The sequence below is a fragment of the Dendropsophus ebraccatus genome, chromosome 12, assembly GCF_027789765.1.
Source record: "Dendropsophus ebraccatus isolate aDenEbr1 chromosome 12, aDenEbr1.pat, whole genome shotgun sequence".
NCBI classification, from domain to species: domain Eukaryota; kingdom Metazoa; phylum Chordata; class Amphibia; order Anura; family Hylidae; genus Dendropsophus; species Dendropsophus ebraccatus.
The window spans coordinates 20386637-20398817 of NC_091465.1; the positions used below are offsets into that span (position 1 = coordinate 20386637).

A 12181-nucleotide genomic window follows, 5' to 3' on the forward strand; every position below is an offset into this window, starting at 1 on the left:
CCCCATATAGAATAGCCCCCCTGTGCAATCCTCCCATATAGAATAGCCTCCCCTGTGCAATCCCCCCATATAGAATAGCCCCCCTGTGCAATCCTCCCATATAGAATAGCCTCCCCTGTGCAATCCCCCCATATAGAATACTCCCCCCCGTGCAATCCCCCCCATATAGAATAGCCCCCCTGTGCAATCCACCCATATAGAATAGCCTCCCCTGTGCAATCCCCCCATATAGAATACCCCCCCCGTGCAATCCCCCCATATAGAATAGCCCCCCTGTGCAATCCCCTTATATAGAATAGCCCCCCTGTGCAATCCCCCATATGGAATAGCCCCCCTGTGCAATCCCCCATATAGAATAGCCCCCCTGCATAATAACCCCCTGTGCAATCCCCCATATAGAATAGCCCCTCCTGTGCAATCCCCCCATATAGAATAGCCCCCCTGTGCAATCCCCCCCATATAGAATAGCCCCCCTGTGCAATCCCCCCCATATAGAATAGCCCCCTGTGCAATCCCCCCATATAGAATAGCCCCCCTGTGCAATCCCCCCATATAGAATAGCTCCCCTGCATCCCTTCCCCCTCCCCTTATATAGAATAGCCCCCCCTGCATCCCCCATATAGAATAGCCCCCCTGTGCAAACCCCCATCTAGAATAGCCCTCCCTGCATCCCCCCATATAGAATAGCCCCCCTGCACCCCCCATATAGAATAGCCCCCCTGTGCAATCCCCCATATAGAATAGCCCCCCCTGCATCCCTTCCCCCTCCCCTTATATAGAATACCCCCCCTGCATCCCCCATATAGAATAGCCCCCCTGTGCAATCCCCCATATAGAATAGCCCCCCCCGTGCAATCCCCCCCATATAGAATAGCCCCCCTGTGCAATTCCCCCCATATAGAATAGCCCCCCTTCATCCCCCATATAGAATAGCCCCCCTGTGCAATCCCCCATCTAGAATAGCCCTCCCTGCATCCCCCCATATAGAATAGCCCCCCTGCATCCCCCATATAGAATAGCCCCCCTGCATCCCCCATATAGAATAGCCCCCCTGTGCAATCCCCCATATAGAATAGCCCCCCTGCATCCCTTCCCCCTCCCCTTATATAGAATACCCCCCTGCATCCCCCATATAGAATAGCCCCCCTGTGCAATCCCCCATATAGAATAGCCCCCCCCCGTGCAATCCCCCCCATATAGAATAGCCCCTCCCCCATGCAATCCCCCCCATATAGAATAGCCCCCCTGCATCCCTTCCCCCTCCCCTCATATAGAATAGCCCCCCTGTCGCTGTGTGGCCATGTCAAGTAATTAAAAAAAACCAAAACACTCACCTCACCTCGTTCCCAGCAGCTTCTTTCTCCGGATCTCCGGTCCACAGCTGCTTCTTCATCCTGCTGCAGCGCGGCGGCTCTCCTCGCTCTACTCCCAGATCCTCAGCGGTGCGTCAGGGAAGTGACGTCTGCTGCTGGGGGCCTGGTGTAGGTGCCCACAGACGTGCCTGCGCGCGGCACGTCTGCGGCCTCAGCACTTGGGGGGGGGGGGGGGGGAACCAGGCGGCCCGGAAGAGACTGGGTGAATAGCGCGGCGGCCGGGGGCGCTATTCTCTCAGTCTTAACCACCGCAGAGGGCTGGCCGCGGGCAGCACATTGCCCCCAGCCCAGCCTACCCCTGAGCGCGCGGTCCCAGGGGCGGGATGGAGACACGCCACCACAGCCTGCTCCTCTCGGCCTGGCTGGCCCGCTCCTGATATACTCCTCTAATCCAATCAACGAGGGGCCGCAGCAGCCCCACGCTCCTACTCCACGTTGGTTGGATTGGATGAGTATGTCAGGAGCGGGTGGGCAGAGAGAAGCGGGCTGCGGTGACGGGAGCTGGGGCGCAGCGGTGATATATTTTTTTTTCTTATTATGCGGCCCACGGACTGGTAATCCGGCCAGCCCAGCGGGCATTTACCCGGCTTGCCAGGTTACCAGTCCGGGCCTGGATACAGCTAGAGGAGGCAGGGCCTGTAGGTACAGCCGGAGGAGGCAGGGCCTGTAGGTACAGCCGGAGGAGGCGGGGCCTGTAGATACAGCTGGAGGAGGCAGGGCCTAAAGATACAGCCGGAGGCCAGAATACTGGAGGAGCCAAATACCAGATCACACGCAGAGTGGCTGGTAAGTATACACTGCTGCTTGTGATCTGGAAACTGACAGCACAGATGTATACATATCCCATGTACAGTATATTCTATATACATATCTGCCTATGCGGCCGGCAAATGTTTGTGTCTAAAAGGACCCTTACTTGACTTTATATACAGTAAATCGTCATACTCTCTAGATTTCTTGATAACATTCTTTCATCTAATATGAGGCTTTTTTTTCTTCCCCAGTCTCCAGTTCTATGAAGCTGTCGGTGCTTGCGGCTCAGGAGAGATGCTAGATATAGGAAAGAGAGAAATCTCCTATGGATCAGGTACATACGTGAAGTGTAGTTTGGGTCAGTGGTGTTGAGCCTCTTTATAGCTGGTCACTGTCCTCTTTCTATGGGACCACTATATGTAAGCATCTCCCATATAACAGTTTGAAGACTTCAATGGTAAGTGCATGCCCTTGGACCTAACATCTTAGGTGTCTTAGCTCTATATAACAGATTTATGTCCCCTCTGTATGTGCATTAGCCAAATAACCATCACTTATATGTGTTCCAGATGAAAGGCGCTCTATAAGCGTCTTGGAGGATTTTAATGTACGCACTTTATTTGATAAACTTGAAGACCAGAACCTCCATGTAACTTCTCAGTTGGCAAGACACAGGAATGAGACCCTGTCCTTCTATAAGGCCTTCATACACAGGATCCAGGTGCTGAAGGTGAGGGCATCCCCATGATCCCAGATCTAGTCTTCTTCACAAAAGCTTCTGTCTATGGCTTTGCCTTGGTCATACTTGTGTGGTGTGCAACCCAGATAGTGTGGTGACCTTATGTTTAGTGGATGATGGCAGTGTGCTAGGACTTTCAATGCTTGCAGTCACCCAGTATGTTAACCCAATGGCAGACGTTGGTGCACTGGTAATGAGAGTCCCCCAGGGCACACCCTGTGTTAATGTCTGGTAAATGGGGTGCTTGTGGTGTTCTGTAGAATTTATTTACAGACTTTCATAAGAACAGTCTCTTGTTCATAGTAAAGCAATAGTGCATGCAAGGAGGTGCCCCTTTCTATACATAGTGCAAGCTGGTGTGTGTGGCGATTATATTAAGAAGCCAAATCTCTCCCCTTCTCTAGTCTTGGTACAGGTATTAGGAAGACCTGAGATGCTCCACAGAGGGGATCTTTACAGGTTGGCTCCTAGTGGGTAGGATTTTATAGTAATAATACAGTATTCACAGAGGTTGAGCTGCAGTTTTCTAGTCCAGAATGCAGGACTGTATAGAGGTATGACGTGACAGCCACCCAATATATGTCCCTGCGTAGAGATTCACTAGTATGCATCTAATATACACTACACATGACTGGAGGTAGACTAAATGTACACAGCCTTGAGGCCAACTCTACAGTCACTGACTGAATTGGTCTTACTGAGATCCTACCTTCTAACTACACTAAGGACCCTATTCCACCGGACGATTATCGTTTGCATAATCGTTAACGATCTCAAACGACCGTTATTGCGAAAGACCTGAAAACGTTCACTCATTTCCATGGAACGATAATCGTTACTTATGATCGTAATTGCGATAGTTTTTTTTCCGCTATTTCTTCACTATTGCGTTTGTATCTATTGCGAACGACCGAACGACGTCTTATTCAATGCGAGTGATTTTCGAACGTTTTGCGAACGAGCAACGATAAAAATAGGTCCAGGTCCTCTAAAGCGATCAACGATTTCTCGTTCGGTCGTTAATCGTTAACTGCATTTCAACCGAACAATTATCGTTTAGATTCGAACGATTTAACGATAATCTGAACGATAATCGTCCGGTGGAATAGGGCCCTAACTTAGAAGGGTCCTCCCATACAATTTCTAAAATAAAAATTTTGTTAAAGTTAATTCTAATTGTCCATTATGTATCTTACAATGTTGATAAAATATTGGAATCTTGTCACAGGAAATGTTACAGACTCTCGAACTGGGCTCCAATAAATGTGGAGAATGGAGGAAAATTCCACTGGAATGTGAGGAGGAAAGTACGAGAGCCACCATGAGTTCTCAGAGCCAGAGCTCATCCCTGAGCGTGAGCCAGGGCTATAACACCGACCAGACCCAAGGTAAGGCCTGCATCAAAATAGGAATCTTCTGCTATACCTGTAGGGGCAGGCTTCGTAGCTTGGTCCCTTTACATGTACAGATAAATCGCTTATTTAGCGAATTACAAGTGATGATTTTTTCTTTTAAACAATTTAACTGAAAAGATAAAAATCTTTATAAAGAAAACAGTACCAGCTCTACCCTTCAGGCACAGCTTCTATTGGATTGCAAGATGAGGTTGCATATTCTAAAAACACTGTACAGGTTGCTCCTCATGGAATACAAAAACATTTATAAATATATCCGTAGAGGGGAGGGGGGGGGAAGCGCCCTTGCGCGTGAAACAGCTGTGATAGTTTGTGCTAATTAGTGGTTGGCGTCCGAATCCGCTACAGATCAATCTGCTGGAATTTTAAAGTTTATATGAAATAAAGTTTACACATCAGTACGGTGAGTGCCCTCCAACTTTTTTCTCTTCTATGGATATATTTATGAAAAGATAAATCACTACAAAATATTGTTAATAGAGTCGTAAAATAATACATATCCCTGCAAATGACTGAACGACGAGTGTTGAAAAGGCCCTTAAGTCTGGGATTATTTAGGATCCAGCAGAGAATGATATCTCATGGATCTCTCTGTATGTGTAGAAGCATTTAGGTCACTCAGATGAGCAGTTCTCGTAATGCATGCAAATGATGATCTGTATAGAAAGGCCATTATGTTAGGGTATGGACAATTATTTTCTGTTGGCACTCCAGCAAGAAAACTTTGGCCACAACAAAGGTTGTTCGTCTAAAGATTGTGTTGTAGCCATGCCTATGGGGATTGAGTCATAGTGAGTGATAGTAAATTAAAAAAGCAGTCCACATAATTTTTTTATTTCTCCCCCGCTACAGGCTGGCGCATATACTGTACTTACCAATGATGATCGGTGTCCTGAAGCACAGCTTCATTCTGGTCATGCGGCGCTGCTCAAATCCTGCGGGCGCCCACATGACTTCACAGTCAACTGGCCTGCAACTAAGGAGGCCGTAAGTCAGGCTCTCCAATGCATGTCTGTGAGAGCGCCTACATAGGGACACCGACTTCCAGGCTTCAATAGCCCTGGAGAAAGCAGAGGGGTATAGAAGAGCCATGATGTCAGCGTGAGATTTGAACAGCGCCGCAGGACCCCGAATGAAGCTGCACTGTGGGACACCGATCATCATTGGTAAGTATGCTGCCGGGGGACAAATAAAAAAAAAAATTGTTAAATGCTTTTTATTATTTTTTTTTAATTTTTTATATTTATTGGGAAATTTTTAGGTGAATAATTGGATTTTTCACCCATTTTTGGTCTAAGTTCTATTTATGAACCAGTATTCGATGGGCAAATATTTTTTACATGCAACTTTTTTTAATCTTGCATAATCCGGGATTAGTGTCCAATTTATAATTTGCGACAAATGCATGCCTACGTCTAGTCAGTACCAGGTGAATATGCTTCCACAATTTTCTGCTTTTTTGCAACTTTATCTTTACTTTTTACTCAGATGCAGTCACTATGGCAGTGCTGCATTTTAATAAATCAGTCACAAGATATTGGAACAAAATATACACCAATCCTCATTAGAAGAGTCACACAAATTAGTCTCCTTAGTAAATGTCCCTCTTAGGGTCCATTTACACAGAAAGATTATCTGACAGATTATGTGCCAAAGATTTGAAGCCAAAGCCAGGGATGGATCTGATCTCTGTTTTAAATCTGTCTCTGGCCTTGGCTTCAAATCTTTGGCAGATAATCTGTCAGATAATCTTTCTGTGTAAATGGACCCGAAGTCTTTTTGATATAAAATTGATTACAAATTGTCCATATACAATACAATTAGCGTAAAGGTAAGCTTATAGGGCATCAAATAACAATTACAATTTCCATTAATGACAAACATTACATGGTACTTCATGCAAATATACATTATTCCTCAATATCCTAGTCCATACTCTTTGTTCTTATCTGCCAAATCACCCACAAGGGTTCAGTCTTGTGAATAAATATCACCCAGCTTGTTACAGAAGCTTTTGTTTTTAAGGTGACATGCTTCTTTTGTATTTTGAAACACTAACCTCAGTACAATCCACCAATCTCTGGGGATCCGGCCAGGATAGATTTCCGGTTACGGCCGAGTCCATTTATGCATTTTGCAGCACAATCACATCTACTCATATATTAGCATTTCTCTGTGCAGCTGCCCACACATTACCGCAGAAGAAAATAACTGTATTGTAAGGTCCCTTTAGGATATCTAATATGCAGGTAATGTGTTCATGTGTTTTATGAGCTGTCTGGAATAAGTCACTTTATTACAATTTACATGAGATTTTATTGTATCAGTACAAGCACTGCTAATTCTCCGCCTGGCAGATGGCCCAATGGGTCTCATAGCAGTAGGGCCCTTCTATATCCTTTAATCTGAGATTCATGTTAATTAAAGAAGAAGTCTGGCGAAAATTTTTTATTTAAGTATTATATTGGCCTCCAAAAGTTATACAAATCACCAATATACACTTATTATGGGAGATGCCTATAAAGTACTTTTTTCACTGCACTTACTACTGCATCAAGGCTTCACTTCCTGGATAACATGGTGATGTCACTTCCTGGATAAACATGGTGATGTCACTTCCTGGATAACATGGGGATGTCACTTCCTGGATAAAATGGGGATGTCACGACCCGACTCCCAGAGCTGTGCGGGCTGTGGCAGCTGGAGAGTATGATGGCAGAGGGATGCTCAGTGACCCTCCAGTGCCCTGCGCCTTAGTGTCTCCCTGCCATCATCCTCTCCAGCAGCCACAGCCGCACAGCTCTGGGAGTTGGGTTGTGACATCACCATGTTATCCAGGAAGTGACATCACCATGTTATCCAGGAAGTGACATCACCATGTTGCCCAGGAAGTGACATTACCATGTTACCCAGGAAGTGACATCACCATTTTATCCAGGAAGTGACATCCCCATGTTATCCAGAAAGTGACATCCCCTTGTTATCCAGGAAGTGACATCCCCATGTTATCCAGGAAGTGACATCCCCATGTTATCCAGGAAGTGACATCCCCATGTTATCCAGGAAGTGACATCCCCATGTTATCCAGGAAGTGACACCACCATGTTATCCAGGAAGTGACATCCCCATGTTATCCAGGAAGTGAAGCCTTGATGCAGTAGTAAAAGCAGGGAAAAAAAGCTTCATGTGCATTTTCCATAATAAGTGTATATTGGTGATTTGTATAACTTTTGGGGGGCAATACAATACTTTAATAAAAATGTTCACTGGCGTTCTCCTTTAACAGTGCACTTTCTCTGGATTCACACAGTTGGGTTAGAGGTTGAACCTGATGAACCTCTAGTCTTTTTTCAACCCTACTAACTATGACCATGTTTATTTATTTTCTGTTTATTAAATTTTTTTCTACAAATGCCAAAACACATTGATTGTATGTGACGTTATTAGTTTGGGGATTCCCAAACATAAAATAGTTTTTTATTAATTTAAAATATATTTTAAAATATTGCGTTTATTGTATTTGTATTTCATTTACTAGTAAAATGTTTTGAATTATTATTTTTTCTTTTTGCTTTGTTTTGGTGATGTAATGTCATATGCCATGTAAAAAGCACAGACATCCGTTATAGCAAAGCTATTCACAGCCTGCTTCTACATCATGTGATCACCATGCGAGAGAGAGGGTACCTTTCTGCAGTGTACATGTATGCCAGAATATGGGAATGGGTGATATAATATGTTCTGTACTTAGAGTAACCCTAAAATTGCATTGTATACTAAGACATAGACATAGCATTTCAGGCTTTGGTACTCTAGATTTTCTAGGCTGGGACACTGATACAGATGGATTTTCCAATCTGTATTATGGCTGCTAATTCTTGCCTTACTGTGCGTTTGGTGACAGCTGTCAGTTTGGGTCAGTCTGGGACTTGTGTCTGTAATACAATGTGTTAATTCCAGGTATTTTTATGCAAGAAGCCACTGCACTCATGAAGGTTGTGAAGGTCACATTGATGAAAGTCACCTCTGAACCTGCAGCAAAGAAGAACATGTCAGCAATGGAGCAGCACCACCATGTGAAAGGACATAATGAGTCCAGAGGAGCCCGTCCCCTGGAAAAAGACCAGGTCACATTATATTTATCAGTGAAACCTTATGATCCAAATTACTTGTATATTAAAGTAAAATTTCCCCTAAGAAATAATTGAAATGCAGATGGTTTGTTCTCCAACCAAAAAATGAGGTATTTAAAGGGAACCAATCACACTAAAATTGGCTATAAAGCTAAGGAAACGTGCTGGTAGATCAGCCAGCACGCTTCCTAACCATCCCCCTGTCCCCTCCGTCCCCTGTACATAGAGCCCTCAAAGTTAGTTTATTAGTCTCCCGGGCTCTATGCAAATTACCTTGTAAGTAGTCACGGTGGGCGGGCGGCTTCTTCAAGTAGTCACGGTGGGCGGGTGTCTTCTTCAAGTAGTCACTGTCCTGGGCCGGCTCCGGCGCTGTAATCATGCCCCTCTGGGCGTGTGTAGAAAGCGCCGCATGGTGACGTCATTAGGGGGGTCGGCATTACTAAGCTGCGCATGCGCAGTGCAGCCGGAGAAGACGCTGCTGTACTGCGCCTGCGCGGCGTAGTACAGCAGCGGCTTCACCCACAGTACTGCGCATGCACAGCTTAGTAAAGACGTCGGCCAGGCCGACGTGCAATCCCGCCCCCCCCCCAATGACGTCACCATGCGGCGCTTTCTACACACGTCCAGAGGGGCGTGATTACAGCGCCGGAGCCGGCCCAGGACAGTGACTACTTAAAGAAGACACCCGCCCACCGTGACTACTTGAAGAAGCCGCCCGCCCACCGTGACTACTTACAAGGTAATTTGCATAGAGCCTGGGAGACTAATAAACTAACTTTGAGGGCTCTATGTACAGGGGACGGGGGGCAGGGGGATGGTTAGGAAGCGTGCTGGTAGATCAGCCTTAGCTTCCTTAGCTTTATAGCCAATTTTTGTGTGATTGGTTCCCTTTAAGGTGTTCTGTATCAATAAAGAAGACTGTATCAGTAAAGAAGGGGTTAAACAGTTAACTCTTCCTCCACACACAACTCCCCAGGTGGCTGCAATATAACTTTATGGGAAAAGAGTCAGTATAACTTGTAACGTGGATTGAAATTCTTAATCATTCTGTGATAAGGAGTCCAGTGGGCGGTGTCACAATGGCCTGGACTCTTTAGTAGGGATGGTCCAAACCTGCCGAGGTTCGGGTTCGTATGAACCCGAACGCTCGGTAGCAGATTCCCGCTGTCTGCCCGCTCCATGGAGCGGGCGGATACAACGGGAGGAACGCCTGGAAAACTGGGATACAGCCTAAGGCTATGGCTGTATCCCAGTTTTCCAGGCGGCCCTCCCGCTGGATCCGCCCGCTGCACGGAGCGCGCAGACAGCGGGAATCATTACCGAGGGTTTCGGTTCGTACGAACCCGAACTGAACTCTGTTCGTACCATCCCTACTCTTCAGCATGGAAACATCAGAGATTTCAATCAATAAATTACAAGTTATACTGACTCTTTATACAAGTTATACTGACAGGTTGCTTTTAAGTAAGTCGAGTGAGGGTGCGAGCATTATAAAGTGATGGCAGATCCTAGCAGTATAACATAGGAATACCCCTTTAATGATTGATGGCTGATACATCTGGAAGTCCAGGAGCTGGTGACTGCATATTTATTAGATTTATCTCTATGAACGGTGTCTGACAAACTCTTATTATTCTGGTGCAGGATCTGGATCCCATGTGCACATCCTATTAATGTGTTACAAGGTTATCCTGCCCCCGATTTTATTAAACCAATTTCTCTCCCCCTGAGAGTCATCGTATTCTGAATATTGTATTACTATTTTAGGCTTTGACCAATAAGAACGCATACAAAGGTCTCATGAGCGGTAACATCCCGATGCTTTCTTCTGTGGGTATGTGATAGAATAACAAAGACTTTTATGTGAGATTTCATTTAGATCTGGATATTTAGACCTCTTGCTCTTTCTCTCCCAGGCTTGCAGCCACAACCTCTGCTCTTTATGGCAGCGCTGTACAGGGAGGAGAACCTGAAGAAACTCATCACCTCCAGCCCATTAACAAAGACCTTGGAAGAGATCAAAGAAGCCCTTACAAAAAAGGCGGAAGGTGTTCTTTAAAGTCTTCATAAAATATAATTTCTTAGCTTATGACTTTATTTACATAGGCAAAAACACTTGCATGTTCACCTTCATACTAAAGTAGGCAGATTGGCTCTTTACACCCCTGTTCCTGACCATCCAGAACCAATGGTGTATAAAGGACTTAAAGGAGAAGTCCGGTGAAATTTTTTTTAAGTGTTGTATCGCCCCCCAAGAGTTATACAAATCACCAATATACACTTATTACGGGAAATGCACATAAAGTGCTTTTTTCCCTGCACTTACTACTGCATCAAGGCTTCACTTCCTGAATAACATGGTGATGTCACGACCCGACTCCCAGAGCTGTGCAGGCTGTGGCTGCTGGAGAGGATAATGAAAGGGGACATTGAGGGACACAGGGCACTGTAGGGACACTGAGCATCCTTCTGCCACCATCCTCTCCAGCAGCCACAGCCCGCACAGCTCTGGGAGTCGGGTTGTGACATCACCATTTTATCCAGGAAGTGACATCACCATGTTATCCAGGAAGTGACATCACCATGTTATCCAGGAAGTGAAGCCTTGATGCAGTAGTAAGTGCAGGGAAAAAAGCACTTTGTAAGCATTTCCCATAATAAGTGTATATTGGGGATTTGTATGACTTTTGGGGGGCAATAGAATACTTTAATAAAAATTTTCAACGGTCTTCTCCTTTAAGGCCCTATCGTACAAGAACCTCCGACCATGTATTGTGTATGGGTGCCTCCCAAGTTCCTTCCCAGATTCAGAGATGAGAAGGAAAGAGTATAATGAATTTTGGCTATTCCATCCTTCCAATGTACAGTAAAAAAAATTGTGTGAACATAGTCTAATACCACAGCAACATCCTCCTCCTCTTCTCCACTTACATTTTTCAGAGCGAGAAGTTAAGGAAAGCTTAGTGCCAGTAACCGTCGGCAATCTGGTTCCAATGGACATGAGCCAACTCTCTCCTCGCCAGCTGATCGTGTTCCGGTTTGGCTCCGCTCTCCTCCATCTTGTATGTCACGGCTGCTCCCAGTATCCTCTACTGCTACTTATAGCTCAGACGATTCCAATAATCCAGAATCCTGGGCAGCTGAAGAAGGATCTGCATCTTGGAGACTCTTATTATGATACAGAAAACAGAATTTTGTTTGTGCCGTCCTCATGCCTGGATCATGTAGGGGAGCTGGCCGGCGTCATTGTGCATGCAGTGGCACAGATCAGGACAGGTAATGGGGCCATGAACCCCCTGATGTTAGTGGATAAAGCCATTGTAAAATGTGGTGGTTATTGATATCAAGATGTATCAAGTACAGAACACATATGCCATGCTGCGCAATGCTGTTTATATAGTATAATGTTCACACTATGTAATGTAGTTTACCAGGTCAGGTTCCAGTTTTCGACAAGGTTCCCCCAGTCTGAAAACATTGGCCAAGCGAGCGTCAACCTGTCAATTCATTGCTCTCTTCCCCCCTCCTTCCCCAATCACTGCCTGTGCTATTACATGCACTGTCTGCGAGCAGGCAGCAGCTGAAGGGGCTGCCAAAATGATCATTAGATCATTCGGGCTGCCTATTCAGGTCAGCAGCGCTGCACAAATCATTAGTTTTCAGCATATTGAAAGACCATGATCAGCCGACATTGGGCATCCTGGCCTTTCAGCATGTACGATTATCGGTCCGAACAGACGGTAATTGGTTAAGTATGGCCGATAATCG

General features: G+C 45.5%; 1 protein-coding gene across 1 annotated transcript in view; it reads left to right on the forward strand.

Annotated features, from left to right (window-relative positions):
• Window positions 1–12181, forward strand: part of LOC138769436 (uncharacterized) — a 60126-nt gene that overhangs the window by 38927 nt on the left and 9018 nt on the right. The window contains exons 22-28 of the mRNA XM_069947920.1: window positions 2378–2460; window positions 2696–2856; window positions 4094–4253; window positions 8241–8407; window positions 10181–10247; window positions 10330–10461; window positions 11354–11689. Of these exons, the coding sequence (XP_069804021.1) occupies window positions 2378–2460; window positions 2696–2856; window positions 4094–4253; window positions 8241–8407; window positions 10181–10247; window positions 10330–10461; window positions 11354–11689 (1106 nt within the window). The remainder of the gene's footprint in view (window positions 1–2377; window positions 2461–2695; window positions 2857–4093; window positions 4254–8240; window positions 8408–10180; window positions 10248–10329; window positions 10462–11353; window positions 11690–12181) is intronic.